This window comes from Ooceraea biroi, chromosome 8, assembly GCF_003672135.1.
Source record: "Ooceraea biroi isolate clonal line C1 chromosome 8, Obir_v5.4, whole genome shotgun sequence".
NCBI lineage: Eukaryota > Metazoa > Arthropoda > Insecta > Hymenoptera > Formicidae > Ooceraea > Ooceraea biroi.
This window is the reverse complement of record NC_039513.1, coordinates 10,591,796-10,616,858: the sequence shown is the minus strand read 5'-3', so window position 1 is coordinate 10,616,858 and position 25,063 is coordinate 10,591,796. Positions and strand designations below refer to the sequence as shown.

Genomic DNA, 25,063 nt, shown 5'->3' with positions numbered 1-25,063 from the left:
TTCGAGTAAATACTTCATTTTATTTTATAAGCAACACGTAACACATACAGAGGCTTGTGCGACGCTCGGCCTATAATCGGCTAAATAAACGGTTGAAATTTCATGGTCCGCGCCGTTGTACGATTGTCAATGATCGGGCGGCGATGGTCGATCGATCATTCGTCATCGAAGTATTCGCAAGTGCTCGCGATCGTACAGGTAAAGTCAAATTCCTCGCAGAACGTACTTTCTTTTCTTTTGCGGAATCGTCGCGAATGCAGCTTAAGACACTTATTTCTATATGTATAATTACAGGATTACATTATATATTATCTTGCACAAATAGACTTCTTTTCGGAAGCCTCTTACGCACATACATATTCTTTTTCTCTTTTTCTCTCTCTTCCATTCGTTCTCTCTTTCTTGCTTACTCTCATTCGCAAAAAAATAGCGATTACGCAATGACAAAAGCTTGCGCAGATGGCACAGAATATCGGTAACATCGTCTAGATATAATAATATGGCAATTGCTTTCGTCTCGTTTAAATCCCTCACTTCGTAAAACGGAGTTGAGACCAACGAATGTTTCGCCTTTGCGCGTTCTCGTGCTCAGGAAAAGAGCTCATTAAAGCAAAGATTAAATTTCTTATTCATTGATGCCAGATAATATCAAGTGTCGCGTTTGAAATTTAAGGATTATCGGAGAAACCATAAAACTTAACTAAGAGTTTAAAAAGTTTTCGAAACTTTCGGAGGTTGGAAAATTTAGACACAGAATCTCGTGTTCGCAGAAATTTAAAGAGATGTACATCTATCTCTAAAAATTTATAATAGTTTTAGTTTTTAATTTTATTTTAACAAATGATTGATGTGAAAGTAGCACAACAGATAAGAAGAGTTTTAAATTGTCAGCGCAAGAGCACGGCAGGTCGTTCCTACCGTGCGAATTTTAACCTTTCGTTTTCCCAACTAGCGAATCGATTGGCTGATTAAATGAAACTGCGGATGCATGTTCAACTTGTTATCAGTCTTGACTTTAATCGGCCGATTCCAGGATACGACGGATTCGTAGATGACTTACGGCGCAGTTTGCATGCACTAAGACTATATATCGTCGTCGTCGATTTAGTAAAGCTATTAAGTATCTTCGGCGAATATTCATTTAAAGATCTACGTGCACAAAATGCCACAAGGCGGCCTCTCATAAATTAATAGATATTACTCGCTGTCTCTCTCGCGCATATTTCTTTTAGTTATATATTATAAACAATTTATCGTTATTAATGCGAATAATTCGTGAATTTTAGAATAGAATTTTAAACACTTGACCAGTTTATCCTCGAGCATAGTTTTGCATAGCATTTGTTGATGGATTAAATCATTATCACGTATCACGTTTCTGTTACAAAAGAAATAACAATCGCGTTGAATGCATCAGCAAAATAAAATAAAATTTCTTTTAATTATTAATTGTTAATTTCACACTAGAATTGCTTACATGGAAACCTAATATATTTAAAATTGCACGCAAATTTGATTATTTGGGAATCATGCAATTATTATCTCTCCTCATGCGTTCAACGCATTTATTCATCATTCGTACGTTTCTTCTAATTTGATTTTCATTCATCTATATTCTTTCAATCGATCTCTTACTCGCTCACACATGTACATTCTCTCTGTTTCTCTCGCAACGCCGTTGTCGATAATCAAGAAAAGAAGCGCCGATGTCACCCGAGATATTATTATACTAACCCTCATTGCATCCCGATGCACCTTGGAAGTACGAAATTATGCGATAGCCCATGTAATACTAATTGCTCGGGTAACCTTTGCGTGATCCGTGATTTGAGGCTCCGTCAACGGCGCGTTCGTTATACTGTATCGTCCCAGTGCTTCCTGCCGTGAGCGATTTTACGAGGTATTTTGCTAGTAAGAATTGTTATTAAGCTCCATGTCACTAAGCGGGAACCGCAAAGTGCAAGGATACATCGTTAAATGTCTCCAACGTAATTAGTTGCGCCTTTGGTGACGTCGACGCACGATATCAAAACAGACGATACTTAAATTTTTGTAGTAATCGAAATATCGTCGAAATATCGAGAGCAAGACACATCTCACATAGAAACACGAGATCACCCAACTTTAAAGAGCACAAATTGCGCGAAATGTATAAAATTATATTATAAAATAAAATAATGATCCTTTTAGAACATTTGATTAAAAAGAAACTACATAACTTCACAGTCCTTAAAAATAAAAAAATTAATGAATTAATAAATTTCATCTAAATTTGGTACAAGGACTGATTGCTATTGGGCTCTTTAAGGTTGAGATGGCTTTCTGCGCCATTCTTATTAAGCTAAATAATAAATATTAATTAATAACTCGTAGCTGGATGTGACGCGTGACATGACCAATACCTCGTGAAAATGTGCATAGCGTAGAATTAATCAGGATGATTAGTGACATTAGAAGAAATATAACATCATAACTTAATGTCATTAATAATGTCACTTTTCTTCTTCAAGATTTTATCTTTATCGTCTTCATTTTATTTTTCATATTAGTCTATATGATATTTGTGCTCTAAATAATTATCACATTCAATGATTTAATTTATCATTAGGTTCAACTAAAGATATCTGTTTATTACAATTATCCTGATTGATTCTATTTTGTAACTATATAAAGGATCGCTCGCAGATCAAAGGGTTAGTGAAGTGATCTCGGTCGAAGACACAGAAAAAAGAAAGTAATCGCGACAAAGTAATTCGTATGTTAACGCTGTACGTTTCTCATCCTCGTTGGACTTTTCCTCCATTTTTTGTTTTTTCTGTCCCTCCTCTCCCGTCGTCCCATCGATCATCTGTGATGGTCGAGAGCGAATGACTTTAACGCGCGTGATTTTTGCAGAATGGGCGACCGCCTTTCGCGTAGAAGCTTTGGCCCTCGAGATTCTTCTTGCACATCTAATAACAGAAAAAGTAATATTTAGTAACATTTACCGATTGTAGAAAGAAATTCAGCATTAGGCAAAATTATAGACAAGAATTAGTGCATTGTATAAAAATCACGAAGTTTTGGAAATAAAAAAGATTAGACGAAAATAAATAAATGACGTGATAAACAAGTTCTTTCGTGAACTTTCACTTACCGTGCAGTTGAAGCACTGGCTGTGGTAGTTATTGTTTAGGGCCTCCACCCAACGATCACCAGCCTCGACTGGGAATCCACACGCGAAGCATTTCGTGGTGAACAGTTCGTTCCAATCTGTGTTCAAAGAGACATTTCTGCTTAAATTTTGTATTTACGAACAATTTATTAAAAATGTATGTGGCTGTCTCTACGTAACGTAGTATATTTATGTAAAGATACTAACCAGCTTCGCAGTAGGGTAATCCTTCTTCCAGGAAGAATGGGCTGTTGCCAAAGAGCTTGCCGCAATAGGCGCAATTGAAACATTCAGGGTGGAAGTGTTTTCCAATCGCGTTTAGACAATCCTGTGTATTACAAGAAGACGTAATTAATTAATTGAATTATCATGACATTGATAATTCATCGATATACTTACGCCTTTAATCTTGTTGTTGCATTTATTGCACGTGGGTGCGATGAATCTTTCAAAGCAATACTCGCAATAGAGCTGTCCTTTCTCTTCGACGAAGCCTATGTCCTGAAGAGGACGACGGCATTGGGCGTTGACGCAGACGAAATGATCGGGACACCAGATTTGGCCCAGAGCAGTGATGAAAGGTCCCCTATGATTATATCATAATTAATCCTATTATATTGTGATAATAAAAACAAAATTTTAAGTATCTAGCTTTAGAAACAAATTTTAGTCACATATAAAGCACAATTAATTGATATTTTATAACAAAATAATATCAGTTAAAAGAAAATTACGTATCTTTTGAAACATTAATAGTAATGGACGTTTGCGTGTTAAACAATGTTCTACAAACCTTATGCATTCTTTGCCATCTTTACAACATGGTTTTAGGATGAAACCGTTCAACTTGTGATTAGTATTTTCTTCGTTAGCTGTCAACAACATGCACAAAGTGAAATTGTTTGTTAATTACTCAAGTTAGACAATGATTATTACTGGTACAAAGATAAACTCTCATATATCACTTTGATAAGCAAAAACATAGATTTTTAAGCATAAATATAATAGACAATTATTTATCAAGCTTATCAGATTTCATTAGCCGATATTTAAATTTACAAATTGAGAATTTGATATATAATTTCGTAATTGCTATGATAATTTGAATCATAACAGTAATTTATGCAATATTTGAAAAAATGCTTAATATTATAAAAGTATAATTATTGTTTTATGCAGTGAAGATAAGTAAAAAGTTAGAAAATACATTTTATTATATCATAAAATTTGCGACATTTTTTAAATCACGTTGTCTCAAACAAATTTTATATAAAATTTAGGAAATTAATTTAAGCATTTTGATGTCAATAATAAAATATAAATGCTTTAACTACATAAATTTTCCGAATAATTCAGAATCGAAGCCATGAAGGCTTCTCAGCAGCAACAAAAGCAGCACCTAAAAAACAAAAATAGACGTACGCACACACAAACACATATTAATGTAAGAACAAATGCCAAAATGCAATGAAGAAAACGCTGAAAAGCAAAAATGAAAAGATTTAACGACAAGAAAAATAGCAGGCATCATCAGATCGAATCGGGGCAATCGTCAACTCAAGTACCTGACGTATGAATTGCAGTGAGCGCACAATGGTATACGCGATCCCGCTCCAACAGCTTGGTTCAGAATGCCTCGTCCGCGTTTGGGAGCGCTGCTACCAGCAAATGATCCACTCTTGGAGCCCGGGCTGCTGAGACCACCGATTCCGGTACCTAGATCCGGGTGGGACGACAAATTTGGTGGGTCTACTAAACTCTGGGTCTTACTAGGGGGATCACAATGGATCTGACATTGGTTCCGGGTACTCTGGCAATGATTACCGGGCTCGCAGTGGGTTTCGCGATAACTTTGGGTATGGCAGTAACTGCTCTCGGTGTAGCTCCGAGTTGGGGGAGATTGAGCTTGGTTCTGGGGTTGAATTAGTTTGTAAAGCTGTATTGTAGGTACGTTCTGTTGGCCGTTCTTGGCGGTCAGTCGTGCGAGCTGACCGCTCAAATTAGTGCGAGGTTTGAAGCTCGGAGCTGAACATTGAGGATTGGATGGCGGTGGGGTTTCCTTGTAAGGTAACGGGATATGGGAAAAAGGTAGATTTGTTCTCGATTGATTTGGACCAGGTTTCTTGCAAGGTGCCACGCAAACAGAACCGTCCGCGCAAGGGGTCACGCAGATATTTGAATCCGGGCAGTCAGTAACGTTATAATCGCAGCCTGATTCGCGACCACAAGTACCCGATGGCTGACCGCACTCTCCAGACCGCATACCGAAGCAAGGCGATACGCACACGCCAGATCGATCCTTCGTAGGCATCACGCAAACTCCAGATCTAGGACAAGCTTTCTGGGAGTCGTCGCAAGGTACTACGACAACGCCGGTTTTGGTACCTCGATCGGAGTGTGCTTTACAGGGTAAAATAGTTACTCCTGTCTCTGGACAAGATTTCGGTGAAGGAGTCTCGTATCGTACGTGACGCACTTCTGTAGAGCTGCTGTAAGTCGGTTGTCTGGCTGTTGTAGGGATGATTTGCGAGGTCATGGGGCACGGCAAAGTAGGCTTCGTGTGGCTCACTTTGCTAATGGCACAGATGCTCGGTTTTGGACTTTGTGGCAGTGATGCTGACAATAATACTTCCTTTCGCTCGCACTTCTCGTAATCCTCAACCACTTGAAGTGCTTTCTTCATGTGAGTTGTGGTGTTCTGCTGGTCACTGGTCTCCTCACTGGTCATGCATCGTGTCTCCTGAAATTGAGCATAGAGCGCGTCTGTTGGACCTCCCTCGAGGCTGTTAGTTTCTTTCTCGTCATAATTCACAGTTCTTGAAGCGGAATACTCTTGTTTCCTATGACCACTATCGGTATCCTCTTCCACATTATAGGAGATGGTCTTGCGCGAGGGAAAGTGCATCGATCCACCTCGTTTTGACGGTGGTGGGTTTTCTCGAATTCTCGGGGCTTGAGCCTTCACGTAGCATGCCGGTGGCTCAGGTGGTCCTTGAGCGGGTGACTTGGACCTACCAGGTGTCGGAGTGGGTGTTCTACTAGGAATGAACGGCTGACCCTCCACTGGTCCTTTCTTCATCGCCACCAAGTTTCTTTGATAAACTGGTATAGTATCTGGCTTTTTTAAACCTGCTGTGAACGTCTTAGGCGATTTAGGTGTTTCCGGTCGAGACCTTGCAGGTGACGCCGATGAATCCCTCAGACGATAATCAGGTGGTGGAGTGGGTAAAGGTCGTGGTCTACATTCTTTGAATTCCTTTTTCATATACATCTGTTCTCGTGCATAGGATTCGCTCGTCGTGCTCTCCTTACCGTACAAAATATCCAATGGCGGACAATAACCGCCATTCTGTACCTGAAGATTTGGAGTCTGCGATCTACTAGCGATTTGTTGATCCTCTGGTCCGATTTCACGGCTCAGAGGAGTGTAGGATCGTTCAGGTGCTATCGTCAGCGCTTGCTGGAAAGGTGAGATTGGTCGAATCTCTTCCTTTGGCGGCGGCGGCTTAGGTCGACATCTATGATCCAAATAGATGGTCTCCTCAGTATAAAGTTCTTTTATGCTAGAGGTAGCGTTCAGTGGCGTATAAGAGCGATCCGGCGCAGTTGTCAAAGCGTTTACCATCTCGGACTTCCATTCCTTAGGAGTGGAGTTCTGCACGGGTGTGTCTGGCAATGGTTTCGGTCCAGTTTCAGTTTCCTTTAGGAATTGTACCCTCTTCTTGCACGTCTCCATAGTCTCCTGAGGTTGCTGGCCGTACTTGACGACAACACTTCGTCTCTCTGGCGCTTGTTGATCCCGGAGACTCTGATGGACTTCCACTTGTTCTCGCAGACTTTTTCTGCGTTCGTCTTCCACGCCTCCTCTTCTTCGCACGCGTTCCTGGACTAGCACTTCCTCGGTGATTTCCTCGTACGTCTCCTTCGTGATTTTACAACAACCTGGCGTAGACCCGTTCGATTCGGTAATACGTTCCTTCCGTACTACAGTTCTGCCTAGCGGTTGCTCTCGCACCTCTTCGACTTCCTCATCGTTAAAGGTCACATGTTTCTTGATTTTTTCCTCCTCCTCCTTCTGTCTTTTCCTTTCTTCTTCCTCTTGACGTTTTCGTTCCTCTTCCTCACATTTCTTCTTTTCCTCTTCTTCCTTTCTTCGCTCTTCTTCTTCTTCCTCTCTCTTTCTTTCCTCTTCTTCCTGTTTGACTTTTTCTAACATCTGCTGGGCGTCGATAGCCGACGTAACTACTTCAGCGGACTCCTCCACGGTTCGTTCTTCCATTGTATTCTCCACTGTACGATCGATGTGCGTCTCGGTCCTCCTCGTGAAACATTCAGTTTGCTCTTCATCTTCTGCCTCCTCGATCATCAGCGTTCTAGATCTTTCCGGCGATGACACCCTCTTCACAGTTTTCTCGAAGGTCGCCGATTGCTCTACGTGCATACCGTCTACCGTCTCTTCGGTTGTCTCAGTAATAAGATCGTGTTCGCCTTGAATTCCTCCTGACACTTCTGCTTCGTCTGTCTTGTCGCCTCTCAGATCGGTAACTTCGGTATCGATTTCCTTAACCGTCTCCGCTGGTGGTTGCTCTTGTCTCGGCACAGGCAAGGGTGGTTTCGGGCAGACCGTTTGTTCTCTTCGACAGATTTCTGCTCTATAAGCTCGCTGTTCCTCTCGATGCTCTTTACCACCTGATACGCGTTCTCGATGACAGACCTCTCGTTGCATGAACTTCTTATAGATCTGTCCCGCGGGTTGCTCCTGACGGCCCGCGTAACTCTGCTCGTAAAGATTGGTACTACCGCCGCTGACGATCGCGGTCCACGGTTTGGGAATCGGTTGGACGATTCTGGTGGGCGTCAATGATCTGCGGACACTATCAGTTGAACTCGGTCGCGAGGTCATCACGTCCGATCGGGAGGTCCTGCTGCTGGTATCCACCAGCTCGACGCGTCGGTACGTCGGTTGTCCAGGACAGCTCACTCGATCCATCGCGTCGTTGTGTCGGCGACCACACGATTCTGCCGATATTTTCTCAATCTCACGCTCGATGCTTCCGCCGTGTCTTTCTCTGCGGCTTGCTAAAGCTCGCTCGCAAGCCTCAATGCTGGCGCGCTTCTCTCTGATCGCCTGGTGGCACCTTCCGTCGAGAACGGGATTCGGATTGATGTAAATGGGACTGGCAGTAGGGTACGTAATATCTTCGACAGGTTTCGGGGGTGGCCAAACGAGTCTTCGACGGGACTTTACAGAGCTGGGACGCGGGGATTGATTCCTCGTGTCCTTCGCGATCTCGTAATAGTAAGACCGCTCGTAGGTCTCGTTGCTAGAGGTTTCTGAGGTAGCGAACATGAGGGGTCGCGCGATGGGCGATAGAGGCGGTCAATTCGCCGGAATCGCAAAGCGGAAGGAAAACACGTACACAACACACGAAAAACGCATACGTTCGGGAAAGTAAGTAACGGATTAGATTCGTCGGGATACGTTAGAAAGAACGAACAAGAAAAGAAAAGAAAGAGAAATCTGCAGTGAGTAAGTAAGAAGCACGATGAACTGCGCGCGCTCGTGATCTCTTTAACTTTTCTGCCGAATCCATAAAGTTAGGTATTTCAAGCATGTAAGTCTAATGGATAATTTAAAGTCATCAAGAATAATGAAAAACAGATCGTTTTATACTAGCATTTTCAATTATAGAATAGAATATTATTATCAAATGTTTCTAAACATAAGAATATTATTTTCACTTAATTTATATAAACTGTTAAAAAATATAATATATAATAAAGAACTTAATAATAAAGAACCATTAAATATTTTTATCAATAACAAATCTCTTTTAGACTACAATAATGTTCATTTATTTCATCCAAATTATTGCTTTATTTCAATTTTATTGTAATTTCATAATTTTTTGGCGGAAGGAGACCACGAGCACAACCCGATATGCTAAATTAAAAAAAGGCAAAATTATAAAGCATTATAACAAAGACTTTATAATAAATTTTAACGAGAAGGTCTTTGAAGGTTTTTAATTATTGATTATTTAAGCAATTACGCATTCTTGATAATCACTCGATAGTTTAAATAGTTTAAATAGAGCAGCAGTAAAAGCTGCGTATCTGCGAATGAGTTAAATATCGATTCCAGTTTGATCGTAAGTAGCAGAAAGGATTCTATGATGATAGTGCGTTTTACGACATCGAAATCTCGAATACTTGAGAATATTCGATGCAAAGCGAAGAGAAACTCTATTAAATATCAATTCATGAACAACTATTGAAGAAACGATGGTGCGAAAGAAACCAAAATGGAAACAGAGCGTTTGTTCAACAAAGAACTTTATCTCGCATCTGCATTTATTTATCCAACACTCTGAATTGATGACAATACAAGCTGTCACGGAGCAACACTTCAAAAGTATCATTAACTCTATGTGCTGACTTATGATTTTCTTTCTCGTAACAGATAAAATAGAAACCATTTTCAACATTAGGAACATACATTAGCTAATTAGCATTGTAATATTATATTGATATATTAAGATGTACGTATTAAAACATTTAGAAAATATTTTTCTCATTTATTAATGATCAAAAAGCGTTAAAAATCTTCTATAATTCTAGACTTCTAGAATTCGAGAAAGAAAACTTGAGCAGCAAAATTGATTTTTATAGTCTGGCACTTTTATCATCCGGATCGTATTTCGGTTAGTTCAGTTGCCAGCATGAAGACGACGACGGCGACATCGAGAGCTATCGATTCATGCGAATGTGAGGGAGAAAGGTCTGGGTTTCGGGTTGAAAGATGGACCGGCTGAAAAAAGATAAAAGAAACATTATGCGCGGAAAGAGGCACGTTTACGAACGACAGAATTTTGCGAACAAACGTAGCAATTGATTTCACTATTCAGAAAACTTACTTTGCCAATAATCTCAATAAATTTTCTCAAATATTCAATAAAATAATCAAAATATTTTATTAATAAAATTAATAACATACAAAATATTTTTACTTGCAAAATAATGGTATAAGATTTCTTTAATAAGTATATAACATGTTTTTTATGCTAAAACAATGTGCGAATTATCAAAAAGAGAATTACAAAAGAGAATATTAATTTTTATTTGTCTTACATGTGAATCTTACTCTACTCTAATACTGAAGATATTAGATTCCTGATTTTATTTTTACAAACAATTTTTCCAAGTCAAATTTTCTTGGCAACGTAAGATGTACTGAGATATATTCAGGTCACGGCTACCTGGGCAATTTTCCAAGTGCAAGTTTCTAAGGTGTGAAAGTAAATGGGGGTAAAGCGCATATCAGAAGGTCGCTACGAACTGTCATAGCTCTCAGAGTTCGCCGTCGTCGTCGAGATAACGACGAACGATAAGGAGCCGAGAATGAGAACCTGAGAGAGAACCTCCCATCTCCTCTTTCTCTCTATTTAAAAAGACATGATGATGCGAACTAGTGAGGATCAACAATTGATCGACAATGATGTACAAACTGCGTGCTGAGAAGAAAGAGTGATATAAAATGTGAGGATATAAGCCAAGGGAGGCGTATCAGCCAAAGCTCGAAACTCGGTCAACCGACGGCTCTAATCTATTCGTCGTACCTCTGAAAGGCGAACTTTTTGGCTTTGGCAGGGTAGAATACCGACCTATTTACAAGAATCGAAAGCAGAGTTAGGCCAAGGGACACACGAGACGACATCGCGATTAGCTTAAGCTGATTAAGAGACCGTTTCTTCGATCTTTTCAGATAACGACGTGGAATTCGTTGAATAAAAAAAAGATGAATAAAGGAGGCGACAGACGATTGTCCTTTCTCTCATGATACTTCGGTTTGATACAAGAAGTATAAACTTCAACGCAATCTAAAAATATATTAAAATTAATTTTATTGCACTATAATTGTTACCTCGGTATTTGTAACAAATACCTATCTATGTGTTATGTAATTCGAATTACATAAATATACAAACAGAATTGTGCATATAAATTTCGCACAATTTTAATATTATCAATTGTATAAGATGTGTAAATCTTCGCCACCTTCGCGTACTTGCATCGATTCTTTAAGTTTATCGTTGAGCTTATTTATACTAATAATATTATAATAATAAACTTGATTTACCTGTCACACTCTGACTCTGAGGACGTGGCAAGGTACTGCTTCCTGAGTTTAATGTCGGGCTTGATTGTAGATTCGATGAGAAACCACTCGATCCACCAAAGGGTTTAGGACCAATAAGATTGTTGCTCGTTGGTGTTGGCTGCGGATTTACAATTATTTTCGTTATTATTATTACAAATATAAATATTTTATCTATATATATCTTTTCATATATTCTCCAGTCGATTTATTCTAACTTTTATTATAACTTTTTTGTTTAATAAAGAAGGTAAAACAACATTTGACAACATCAAGTAAGAAATAGAGTAAAACATTTATAAGATTAATAAATAGATTGCAAAATGCTAAATATAGCTGGATGTACGAAATTTTGCTGACTTGATACCGGTTGCTTGATACCGAATGTAAAAATGCAATAAGCTAATCAGTGACCTATATCGTGCTAAGGAACTTCTGTAGTTTTCTAACATTTGAAACTGTTATCAGCTGTTATCTACGTTAGGAAAGTTGCACGCGAGCAATTTTGTGCACACATTTGGATTATCAGTACATGAAATTTTTAAGAACGATTAATTGATAATTACAATTAACAATTAATTATTGTAAGCTTTTATATATGCATTTGTTACATATGCATGTACAAACTTTAAAACTTAGATTTAGATGAATTAAAGCAAGTTAGCAATCTTATTGCAATCTGCAATTTCTCGTTCTTTAACTTTTACGACAGGGAACTTTTAAACAGGCAATGAAAGATATCACAAGATTCACCGCATTAATTGAGATATATAAAAGCTTTAAGATTAACAATTTTCACACACAAACCATACATCACTTTGCAATTATCTTGATTAATTCTCAATAATTAAAACTTGAATTAATTTCGCGAAATTGCTATGCAATGAGACATCTCGCACAGTACTGGCTTTTGCATTTATGTATCGTCGCGAATACTAACGATTTTTAAGGGCAATCGAGTCGGAGGAGATCGACGAGAGAGTTACGAATAGTGCTGGGACTTTACCTGGACTGATCGAAAGCTAGGTGAATCGACGGACGAGGTGCCAAGGCGGGTGGTGGGCTGCAACGCACAAAACGACACAACGTTGTCACGTGGGATGAACAATTAAGACAAACGTTAGGGAGGGTGGGAAGAATCGACAGGAACGTTTCCAATTACGACAGGCTAATTAGTCATGAGTCTGAAATAGTCGGTTATAAAGATAGGGATCGATATATCTGAGTAGTCAACCTAGAGTTGACGAGGAAGCTGACAAACACGAGGACGCTTTGCTAGAATAACAAACTGCTGATAGAGCAACAGTTTCGTAATTAATCTGATTCAGTATAGATAAATCTTGTATGATCGTTGTTGCATCAACCGAAAAAGATGAAAGTTGACGAAGCTTTATGGTCAGTTATTAAATAGAAAAAGTAATCGAAACTATATTCCCTTTCTAATTTGTACATTATAATTTGTAACATTAAATTATGATATAATTGAATGTTGGTGCCTCTAAAAAATTTGAAGTATGAGAAATTGGGCTCCTTATCACGTTTATTATCATAAAATATCATAATATTTTATACGTTATATAATGTATAATATATCGTAAAACAATATTTTATATCAATATTGCCAATTGATTTAATGATTATTGATGCTTTACGGAATTAAAGGAATTAAAGGAATCACGGTGATCCAGACACGTGGTATTTTAACGTAAGGGAATACGCAGATTAAATTTTTTGAGCACGTTGCCAACCTCTATGCCACCTGTTTGGATGGTGATTGTACTCGTGAACGTTTTCGATTCGCCATTGCATTCGCCGTTCCTGATGCATCCGTTTGAGATCGATCGCCACGTACGCTGGGATCCGAAATCGGGGCTCGTACGATTGCACGCCTGGAAAAGCGATTAGTGCCAAGCAAAAGACACACTGGTTAAATTCTCAAAATAAGCGCGCATTCTCTTTGCCGAAAATCAATCATTCGCGGCTCACAACACGATTATCGTTAATCGATGAAGAGAATCTGTGATTTATTGAAGAAAAATCATAGTTGAATTATTAATTAATCCAGTATTATTTTTATTAGCTTTATAATGTAATTCCTTAATATTTGAAATGCATTGAGATATTATTACGCAAAATATTTAAATTAAGCGAATTCTCAAAAGAAAAAATAATGATTATTTTAAGGAATCATTGATTTTTTGAACAAATTCGATGAGGCTTTTAAGAAAAATGATGTCGGATCGTATGCGGCATTGTCTTCTCAAGGTGTTTTGAGAAAAAAATCATTAATGCGCGAGAAATTTTGTTACGACCTTCGCTTGATTCGCGATCGTAAGAAGCGCCATGAAATTACGCGCGAGTACAGCAAAGCCACACGCTCAATGCAAAATACTCGCTTCATAAGCCATACCAAAACAGGCAAGAAAATGCGTGCGCGCAAAAATCCGTCCGTGACCATGCCTCGTAAAGAGAATGAAATTATGATGAAGCAACTTACGGAGAATGGTTGAGGCGACGATCCGTGATTGCTGAGGGGCGGCGATAAAGGTGCATTCGCCAATGCCGCGCTAATGGTGCTAGCCGGTGCTTTGCCACCTCTGTCGAATCGCAAAGGATATCTTGTCTTTATCTCAATCATTAAAATTTCTTTCCTTACTAATATTTCCGTTTCACTTATATTTATTTCCATCCCATTCACTTTTGACTTTACTTTCTTTTGACTTTCGTCTTTTCTGAAATTCTATCTTGAGAATGAAAAAAAGCTGTTTAAAAATTTAAAATAATATATAAAATAAATGTATTACTCACGGTGGTATAGTGATAGGTACAAGACCAGGTGCATTTTGCCTGGCGACGAGTTTCGCATGAATATCGCAGTACAATTTATTGTTGATATTGTAATAGCCGACATTCTTCAAGGAAGTTCCGCAGGTCGAGCACTTGAAGCATTCCACATGGAGGTTCTTGTCCTTGATCCTGACGAAGACACCTCTGAAGGAAAAATACATAAATTAATATATGATTATTCTTTTCTCAATAGAGTAACTGGTTTTCTTTTAATGTAACAACAATAAAGGCTCTCGCCGAGGGCATCGCATCGGATGTGCCACGAGTTTTGCATATTATTCACTCGAGTTCAAGAAGAGAGAGAAAGAGGGAGGAAACTCGATACCTCGACGAAGGAGGCCGGGAATATAACTATTATTTATATTATAAGATCCATGAGAATTATACTCCGCCAAATGAGAGTGAATCGAGTGAATCGAGTAAAGCTACAAAGAATGTGCTTAGAACATTGATTTTTGTAGCGAAATGAATATCTTCAAAAATATTATAACATCGTCAAAAATAGCTGAGTCTGAAATCAGCTAAATACTTCAGTGTGTGAAGTGTTTTAAAATACAGTGTAATTGTAATCGTCGTATCGATAAAGTATTGTTTCATAGTAATCAAAGATACAAAACAGTTTTGTGTGAAAAAAAGAAAATACTATATTTTTAATAAAATTGTTAAAAAACTGATTAAAAGTAAAAAGTATAATTTCAAGTATTTTCTCGTAAAATACTGTTTTTAAAACTTTCCGTGGGCAAAATTGCATGTTTCATTATCCGCTCGAGTATAAAAAAAGTCAAAATTATCATAGAATATAGAAAATCCCATTTAAAAATAAGACAAAAATAAAAATCTACAAAAATGTTCACAACATCGAAAGCGCATTTTACGTTACAGTGGTCATTCAGTGTGCTGTAAATGCATTGGAAAAGTGCTATTAAGAGTGCAAAAAGTAGATACATTTAAGTGGGACTGCATTCAAGCTGCGAGCGAATGAAAAATTTTCGCCTCGCTCAGATACGACTTCCAGTAGCTTGTAAGCTGTAAGCCTGAACGATTACAAATGATCGAGATTCGTTCAGAGAGAACAACGACAAAAACGCACAACGATCGAAGTATTCGTTTTTCCTGAAGAAGCAATGTTGACGAAAAGAGGCGCAGAAGAAAGGCGTGCTCCAAGTTCATCAAAGAGACAGTTGTGCACTTCGTCGTATAATTTGATTTTCGCACTTTATGCAACTTATATCTATTATTTATGGTATTATTTTATTGAATCAGTTATTATTTATTTTACATTATGCTTTCTCTTTGTCTTAATACGGTCTAATTTCTACGAATAGCTTTATTAATTTAGACAGAAAATTACGTGCTTTAATGTAAATTAGAAGACGAATGTGCACACGTCCCTTCGAATCGAAGTCTTTTAGATGATACCAGTGTACGACAATCGAGCAATTTAGAACGGCGTCGTTCTCGGGAATGTTTGGCGATCATATGAGGCACATAATTCGTCAATTGAAAACGTTACGTCGCGAATTATATATATTAAATCTTTCTTTTTCATTAATTTTATCGTAAATTTTATCAATAATATTCACTTTTAATTTTAATATGCTAATATAAAATCTATGATTAATTAACAATAAATGCAAATTTTTGTTAATAAAAAGTAAGATCCATAAGATTCTAAAGATCATCTGTTCTGACCACGTAATTGTCATATTTATATTTAAATTAACGATTACAAATTTTGATCATCACGCTTGATGATTTTTCATTGTATCGCAACGTTTTCAGTATGCGAACGCGAGAACCTCGAAGATGCCAAAACGAAACCCGCCGCGGCCGTCTCGTGCACAAGGGTGGAGTTTTGCTCGTAAATAGTTACACGATCACTCGGTCGCAGTTGCTACAAACGACCCCGCCCGGTGTCGATGACCCCGACCCGGCGGGAGACTCTTGTTGTTGTGACGCCTGATGTCTCGACTCGTCGAGATTCAGCGTAGCTAGCCTGCTACCGGCAGGTGCACCACCACCAGCACCGCCCATAGCATGAAATAGAGGCGTGGGTGACCTCGGTGAAGTGGCCCTTCCGCCAACCGCGTGGCTCACCGAAGAGTAAAACTCTGTCCTTGAAGGAACTACGACATGGAAGTAGAGAAAAAGCACCGTGACAACCGGGCAGTATCGGTAAAGTATCGGAACGGAAATGATCGTTCGATGAAGCTCTCCGACAATTTCGTACATCAATCTAGGGACGCGTGCAGTTTCCTGAATTCTCAGATTAAAAGACAATCGTTAAAAAATTCTGAATTTTTTCACAAATATTGTCTACATAACAGATAATCAAAATTTTATAAACGAAGCTACTTCAATTAAATGAATCCATATTATTAATAATTGTATTAGAATCTGAGAATTGGAAATCCGCACGGTGTTCGGCACATCCTTTGTTGTGAAGTATCGTGACTATCAGCATCACTGCCTCTTCTCGCTGGTATCTATCATCTGGAAATGAAAGAGGCGCGCTAGGACGCCTCTAGATCCTCCTAGATCACGAGAACTTACACGATGAGCCTCTCGCATTCGGCACAGATGTTCTGTCCTGGTGGTAGGTTTGCCTGCGGCGACGTCGGCTGCGGCTTCGTTTCCGGTGCCTGGACCGACCTCAATCCTGCCAGGGCTGGCGAGGACGGCGTTACCACGCCACTCACGACACTCGGCTCCGCTATTTCGCAAACAAGTTATCGTATCGACATGCAACAGACCGACTGAAAGCTTCAGTCGGTCGTCGATCACCCAAGAACGGAGTAGCGAAATTTTAGTAGACATTTAATTCGTTAAAATCGGGATCTCTAAGTTTTGCTTTTCATTTAATAAACTTTTACGTAATTATTTTACGAAAATAATTAAATTTTATGGGAATCGAGAAATAACATATCTACATTTTAATAATTGGTATCAGAAATATATAAGCAATTGTATACAATGTACGCTCTTCGGTGATCTCGTACAATTTGTATGAGTATACACTATACATCGTTGATAAAGCGAATATTACTAACCAGGTTCTGGCGTCTTTGGTTCCTTGTCCGCTTCTTGGACCATTTTGAAAACCTCGCTGTTCTCAGCGTTGTAATTCTTCTCATTCTTTTTGAAATTCACCCTGCAATATTTGTGTTATAAGTAAATCTTTCTTATCAACTCACACTTATCAAAACCAATTAATGACGAGATTAAATAATGAATCAAGTCTTTAACAATATAATTTACATGCTTCTTCAGCTTTTGTAATACGCAATTAGATACTATTAGTATCTGCGAAAACAGTGTTTTCCGGATCAATAATACTTGGATATTTCACATCTTTATATCTCTGATCGTGCGACTTCAACTCAAAAATGATTTTAAAGAGACAGACGTGTCTTTTTAATCTAGCCATTAACTATCTCCCTCCTCTCAATATCCGGTTTTGCGATTTTACCCAAGGACACCTCCGGCAAGGACCTCCGCTTGAGCGGACAGTGTCTCCGCGATGGTTTCCTCGCTGTAGATCCCCACGGGGCTGTTGTACTGTTTGTTCACGATGGATTTAATTGGACCGTCACCGGTGCCGTTCAGCTGAAAATTATTACGTTTCGGTGTAGCGAAATAAATAACCAACCGACCCTCGTGTTTTTTCATTGCGGGATCGGTGCGGTGGACGGACGGGGATTAACGATCGATACTAACGAATGGCTTGGGGCTGAAGTTGTGTCCGCTGCCGATGAGGGATCCGTCCTGTTTCTTCACTGCCAAGGAGGTCTTTGTGACTGGCGTGATGTTACCCGCGGAGGCGGTGTGCATTGGAGATGGTAGGTTTGTGGTTACAGGCGTCACGTGCGGTTTCCAGGTACTGCCGCCTCTGTAATGATAATTTATCGTCGTTAAAAGATGTCGGCGGGTATCATTGCGGCAAGCTTTATTGACATTTTTTAATGAAACCGTAACTTTTCTCCGCTAAATTGGCTCAAGAATCCCGAAGATAGTGAACGAGAATAAAAAAGGAAATTGTGAACAAATTAGGTAAGTCTTTCTGCAAATGTCTTTCTACACAAAGAAACTTTTGCTTTAGTTTTTTTTCCTTTTTTTAATTATTAGGTTTTTTATTTTTTTTTCTTAATTGTAATTGATTCATTGCAACTTATGTATAACTTGAATGACGATCTTTTTGATAATTAGTTGCGGTGCAATAATATTTTTACTGATGATTAGTCAATGGTATCAATGATTAAAGACGTTACTGCTTCAAGTCTACTTCCGAGACTGTTGAGGCGGCAATATTTTTAAACACTGAATCACCCGTTTGTCGAGCTTTATTATGCTTAGCATCGTACCTTTGAACAGTCAGTTCGAAATTATTTCCGGCCTTGACTATAACATCCTGCGCGTCCTTGTGCCTCAAGTTATACATTTCAGTAGTGTTGACTCTGATAACCGCATCGCCAGCTTTAAGACCAGCAGCTTCCGCCGGGGAACCGCTATTGACCTGCAATCAAAGCAGACTGACTCACATTTATGTCGGGAGAAATCTAGATTAATAAACGAATTATATAATTCGAGTGCATTTAATCATACAATTGCAAAACTGAGTTTGTTATCACATTTTTGCATATCATATTTATATTACTTGAGCATTGAATAACATCTATTGTTTATTAGATAATTGAGAAAATTTACAGGGATAGCGATGTGTAATTTAAAGCTTTGATGAAATCAAGATGCAGAGCTGAATCTTGTTTATATTACATAATCGGAAGTATCATCCCTCAAAAATTGAGAGAATACGTTAAATTAATTTCTTCTATTTATCAGCCAAGTTTAGTGCTGATCTATGAATTATAGTAAAGTTATTATAGTAAAAAGTTAAGAAATTGATCAGCGGCGGCATTTGAAATTCTCATCTCGAATCTCGGATCTATTTTTACAAGACGCGTCGTCGGACCAGACTCCTCCTCTCTCCTCTCCAGAGTCCAGACTCCAGAGCCACTATATTTAAGTGCACGCGCGTCATTACGCCTCGAATGTCGGACACTGTGCATCCATTCACGTTAGAGACACATCGTCGGCCGCAGAGGGGAGACGGTCGACGAAAAAAAAGGTGAAAAAACACGCGAGTTAAGAGGAAGCAGAAGTACCGAAATTAAAAATCAAGCGCTCCTTTTCAGGGAACGATTATTCGCTCTGGCGTTCTTATCGTGCTAATTACGAGCTCGACTGCGATGATGATGATGATGAAAGCAATCTTGACAAAGGCCTCTGTGTGCCGAAAAGCAAAGAATTAATACAAACTAAATTTTACAAGTATATATATGTACATTTTGCTGACGACAAAATATAGAAATAGTTGTTAAAAATATAAATTAATTATTGACGAATATTGCGTTTATCATTTAAAATAAACGAATTCGATTTTTTATATTTGAAGAGTTGAAAACAATATGTAAAATATTGCATTGTTGATTATAACGGAAGAAGAGAAAATAAAGAATTAGCAAATGCGAAATGATTCGAGATTAATTGAAATGTACCGTTAAAGTGCATATTCTCTCGCGCTTTCACAAACAGTCCACTGATTTCACGGAATCGCGTTGAGATCGGAGGCAACAAATTAATTCAAGAAGTTTAATTATTGGACGAGGCAGATCCATTATTTCGTTGCATTTCATTGCACCGTATAAGCGATAAATATTATACAATAACCGAAGAACGAAAACAGATGCACGCGATTCATTATTGAGCCCTGATTTCTTTGATGGTCTAACAGAGGATCGGAAATAATTAATGGGCTTTGAGCCAATCGTAGGCGATCACGCGTAGGGGACCAGGAATCCTCTTTCTCTTTAATATAAATACATCTCGTAATATATCGCCGGTATTTCTTTTGCAAGTCGCGCGACAAGAACAGCCGTCCTCTCGTAAAACATCCAGACGGAATAGATCTTATTTCATCTGTCTCATTCTCGAAAAGTGGGTCGCCTCGCAAGCAGTCGGAAATATGGTCGGTTTTAACAACGTTTCTCGCGTTCTGTAAATCGAAAACGCGGCAAATTGAATAAGTGACTTATTATTTTCACGGGGTTCACGAACGAGAAAAATTACGTCAGTGAATTTTCGTCAATGCTTATTTTTTCGATCACGGTTTTCAATGTCGGTTTTCAAGTTCATTACCTTGGTGAACGATTCAGTGAACATTAAAAAGAATGATATGGTCATAAAAGTGCAGTCTTGTATAATTTAACCGGAATCATTATGTAACGCGCGCTTTCTTTTCTTGGAGATCACGATCAAGAGCACAGTTATAATTTATTTTAAATCTCTGTTACAATCAAAATTAAGAAAGCAGAACGACTGTTTGATTGAAATAACGTTGTGTCGTTTTGCAAGTGTTCGTATAATATTGGAAAAGCACATTTCACAGAATTTTCACAAAAAAAAGAATTTTATCGTTTTTACATAGATGGTTGTATCTTTTTGATATCACACGGGAAGAACTAATCTTCGCTCTGCGCGAGTTTCGAAATTTATTAAGAAAGTTTTTATGTTCTCACTTAGATGAAGGAAGTAGAAGGGCTCTAATCGTAAAAATGTCACTTTCGATAATATATCGACCGCTATGTGTTACGGTTGAAAATCACTTTCCCGGATTTCTATATATATATAATTCTTGATAGGTTACTAGGCGAACATGATATACTGAACGGTGAAAGTGCAGGGTTTTATAAAACGCGGTAATTCTGTTTGAGGATTAAATTAAGTAATCTGAATCTAAAGGTCTCGCAGATTCTCTTAAATACAATCTGACATACGATCTCGTGTGGTTTTCGTGATTTCACACGCAGTCACATGAGCGCGAAATCGGAACGTGAGCTTCAGGGCAGTTTGATCTGTGCATGTGGTTGCCGCAAATAGAAGCTCGCAAGCTTGCGTCATCGTCCTGAACGTAATAATACCGTTCAGCTTTATCTTCGATTCCGATAAACTCGGTCTAGAGCACACAATTTTCGAATGATCACGGCTGGATTTACGATCGTGATATGCCAGAAATATTATCGTATCACGTACATTTTTTCTATCATCTTTCGTCATATGACAAATATTTAATTGAAATAAAGCAACGTAATAGTGTATAGTTTTCTCCGTTCGTTGGAAAATAGCGAGTAATTTAAAATAGTTAACTTTGTCAACATCGCAAGATTATTCTCTCAAAAAAGTATTTCAAGTTCTCTTTATGTGCTGTTTGACACAATTATTTTAGACTTGTTTTAATAAAAGGTCTTCAGTATAGAAGTCTTATTTCTTCTGCATATTATTAATAAATTGTAACTTTTTTAGGTACTATGAGTAACCATAATAACAAATGAGCAGAACGTGGTGAAACATCGAAATCATCAAATTTAGGTGAGTCAAAAATTTAGTTGAGCAGAAGAGGAGTATCCAGAAAAAGATCTCGTGCGTTTCCTGGCCACCGTGTCTGTAGACCTAAGGTGCACCTAAAGAGTCGCGGTGTCCCTACGGTGTCCACGAGAACGTAGGGACATGGACGTAAGTCAGGGTTAAGCTGTCTGTAGGCCTGCCGGCCGCTGCTAAAAATAGTCTTGGACCAGTCTAAAAATAATTCCCCGAACACGTTACGGTCGTCACATACACCGAGTCGGTGGCCGAGAGGTAGAATGCATCAAGGTGCACCGGGCTCGTTCCGATGCACACGTTGTCAGAGTCGTCCGCGACTACGAGTGGTCGCCTTCATTCAGCAAATAATTGCAACGTCAACGCAAAAGCGGATGAATGAACACGCGGAGGAATGCATCGGTTCCCGGAGGTGAACGGAGGATCGTTTCCGCGATCATGCGCCGCTCACGCAGGAAATCATTATTCTGCCTCCGCACCCTCTGAAAAATTGGCGAATCAGGCGGGCATGTTTAAGGGTAATCGAATTGCAATCTTGGCCGCAAGTAGTAGCCGCGCGTTAAATCCGATCTGGCGATTTACGCGACGAATAAATCTCCGAATGGCAGTTATTGCATCTGAAATGCTGTCCACATGTCCGCCTGTCAGAATTGTTCTAAAAATAACTGCCGAATATACGCGACACACGTGCACGTGTGTAGGTGCATGCGTGGATGTATGAGTGGATGCACTCGAATGTAGTAAAACCGAGAGGGAGAATACACCAAGGTGTACGAGGTACGCATTCCAATGGGCGGGTTATCAGAGACGGATCCATCCCACCTTCCATGTTGGAATGCATCTGTTCTTTTTTTTTCTCTATCTCTCTTTCTCTTCCTCTCTTTCTCTTTCTTTCACCCTCTTTCTCTTTCTTTCTCCCTCTTACTTAAGCTTAGGACGAGGACTCTTAAGCCTCGTTCATACGTGCAATACCCTCAAAAACGCCGCGCCGGAGGGGAACACATTCGTGCGAACCAGTTGCATTTTATGTCGGCAAAACGTGCAGAAACGCAGAGACGCGTTTTGAAGTTTTTTGCGCGCGAAGGTTTCTTTTGTATCTTGTCAGGATACGTCAGGAGGCCACTGAGATGTACACGTTAATTATTATAAAAACAGTTTGGATCACAGGTGATATACAACACTTTAAAGTCTGACATTTATTTGGACATGTCAAGCTTTTAGAAATTTTACTGTATGGATTTTCAATTTTAATTATTTTCAATATTTGGTTATTTTAGAGATTACATTTATTGTTTTGTAAGATTTCTTGTAAGTGCTTTTTACTTTCTAATTTTTAAAATAGTTTTTGTATAACGCATGATTATTTCACTAACACGATAATACAGTATATTAAAATATATCATAAATATTATATGATTATATGATATTAAATTAAAAAGTTTTTAAATAAAATATATAATAAAATATATCATATATTTTATATTAATATTAAAGAATCGATATTCCAGATTATAGATTATTTACAGATATTTTAATTGAAACAGAGATATCATATCGTCATTTTATGTGTACAAACTGATGCGTTTAAGATAAAAAGTCAGTCATGGCATAATTAAAAGATGCATTGAGATAGTAGATGTTTCTTAATTATATTTTTTAACGACAGCATTCAACGTTTCCGTCGTAAGCTAAACGGACGCATTCGCGATTATTTCGCGAAGTAGAGAGCGATTAGTTTTCGCAAACACACTGCGAATGCTCGTAAGCGCTGGTGTATTATTCAACAACGGAAAGAACAAAAAGTATTAAGAGCGCTTATAATCGCTTTCTTGATTCATCTTGTGGTCGAGATACCATGGGCATTTAAGCTAATATTTGTATATGCACTGCCGACTGGCGAAAGGAAGGATATGTGGACGCGAGAGCACGTTCTGGATGAATCACTGTTGATGAAGGAATTCTGATAAACTCCAGAAATGCCGACACACTGTGATGAGCTCACGTCAAAAACTAAAAAGTATGAAGTGGTGACGTTTGTCACGCACTTAACATAAACTCACAATCAGCGGTGATGATTTCATTCCGGACTTCATCGTCGAATGAATTTAGAATGATTCTTCCGCTCATTATTTCTCTGATTGAAGATTGTATTCCGATCTATTTGACCTGTACTTTGATCTGTTTTTTTTTTATAATGTATCTTTAATTAATTCCGAAATTCCGAATTTTTTAACAAGAAACGTGAGACATCTTATCACATGTTTCTCATATTAATGAAGGAATCCTGATAAACTCCAGAAATGCCACACACTGTGATGAGCTCACGTCAAAAACTAAAAAGTATGAAGTGGTGTATATATATACAGGGTGTCCCGGGTTTTAACCGACAAACTGCGGGAGCATATTCTACTAGTGGAAATAAGAAAAAATTCTTATATCGAGTTTGCTTAGAAATGCTTTATTACAAAGTTATAAACCAATATTCAAAAGAAATATGAGATAAGTAACAACGGATTTTTTCACAAAAATAAAAATTATCTACGCAATGATTTAGTGACGCATTTCAAAATGTTGTCCTTGCATATCGATACAAGCTAGACATCGACGTAGTACAGAATTTGTTACAGTACGACATTCCTGAAAATTTTGTTGCATCTCAGTAACTGAATTAGTAATTCGTTGCTTTAAATCTTCAAGCGAGATTACTTCTGTACTGTAAACTTTATTTTTTAAAGTTCCCCATAAATAAAAATCAAGAGGCGTTAAATCGGGCGATCTTGGAGGCCAGAAAACCGGTCCTCCTCGACCAATCCACCTATGAGCGTAATGTTCATCTGACCAGTTTCTAACTTGTCTAGCATAGTGCGATGGACAACCGTCTAACTGTATCCAGCTGTTTTGGCGAAACTGCAGTGGCACATTTTCCATCAAAATTGGTAAATCGTTTGATAGGAATCTTCGAAAAGATTCTCCGTTCAATCGGTCAGGTAAAAAGAACGGACCAATAAGCCAGTCCATGAAGCATACCCATCCAAACATTACATCGAAATTTGTGTTGAAAGTTTCTTTGTCTAGTAGTATGTGGATTATTATGAGCCCATACATGGCTATTATGAGAATTGAATATGCCTCGTCTTGTAAAGGTCGCTTCATCTGTCCATAATATCATTGATGAGAAAAGATTGTCCTTTTCTACTGCATTCACATACCAGTTACAAAATTCGACTCGTTTCTGATAATCGATTGGAAGTAATTCTTGTACAGGTGTGTAATGATATGCGAATCTGTCATCAGCACGCAATGTTCTCCAAATAGTGTTTCGTGATATCTGCAGTTGAGCTGAAGCACGTCGAACACTTTGTGTAGGAGTATTATCAAAAAGATTTAAGATTCTTTCCGAGCGTCGTCGGTGTCTTAGAGCTGAACGAACATCATCATATTTATTCATAGGTCGAAATGAACCCAAATTA

At 38.5% G+C, this 25,063-nt stretch overlaps 1 protein-coding gene across 7 annotated transcripts in view; it reads right to left on the bottom strand.

Annotated features, from left to right (window-relative positions):
• The window catches only part of LOC105275764 (PDZ and LIM domain protein Zasp), a 35,373-nt gene continuing 10,310 nt past the window's right edge, over positions 1–25,063 (bottom strand). The window contains exons 2-17 of one of the 7 annotated variants that reach the window (XM_026971736.1): positions 18,521–18,672; positions 17,877–18,048; positions 17,629–17,765; positions 17,210–17,310; positions 16,033–16,285; positions 14,121–14,303; positions 13,810–13,909; positions 13,061–13,201; positions 12,319–12,375; positions 11,295–11,433; positions 6,424–8,488; positions 4,720–6,393; positions 3,554–3,740; positions 3,362–3,482; positions 3,137–3,252; positions 1–2,951 (exon numbers count right to left, since the gene is read on the bottom strand). In XM_026971736.1, coding sequence (XP_026827537.1) covers positions 2,874–2,951; positions 3,137–3,252; positions 3,362–3,482; positions 3,554–3,740; positions 4,720–6,393; positions 6,424–8,488; positions 11,295–11,433; positions 12,319–12,375; positions 13,061–13,201; positions 13,810–13,909; positions 14,121–14,303; positions 16,033–16,285; positions 17,210–17,310; positions 17,629–17,765; positions 17,877–18,048; positions 18,521–18,672 — 5,676 coding nt within the window. In that variant the 3' untranslated portion in view covers positions 1–2,873. Of the gene's footprint in view, positions 2,952–3,136; positions 3,253–3,361; positions 3,483–3,553; positions 3,741–3,947; positions 4,027–4,719; positions 6,394–6,423; positions 8,489–10,773; positions 10,819–11,294; positions 11,434–12,318; positions 12,376–13,060; positions 13,202–13,809; positions 13,910–14,120; positions 14,304–16,032; positions 16,286–16,712; positions 16,873–17,209; positions 17,311–17,628; positions 17,766–17,876; positions 18,049–18,520; positions 18,673–25,063 lie in introns of all 7 variants that reach the window. The other 6 variants (XM_020030416.2, XM_020030418.2, XM_020030419.2 and 3 more) reach the window with 6 other exon arrangements.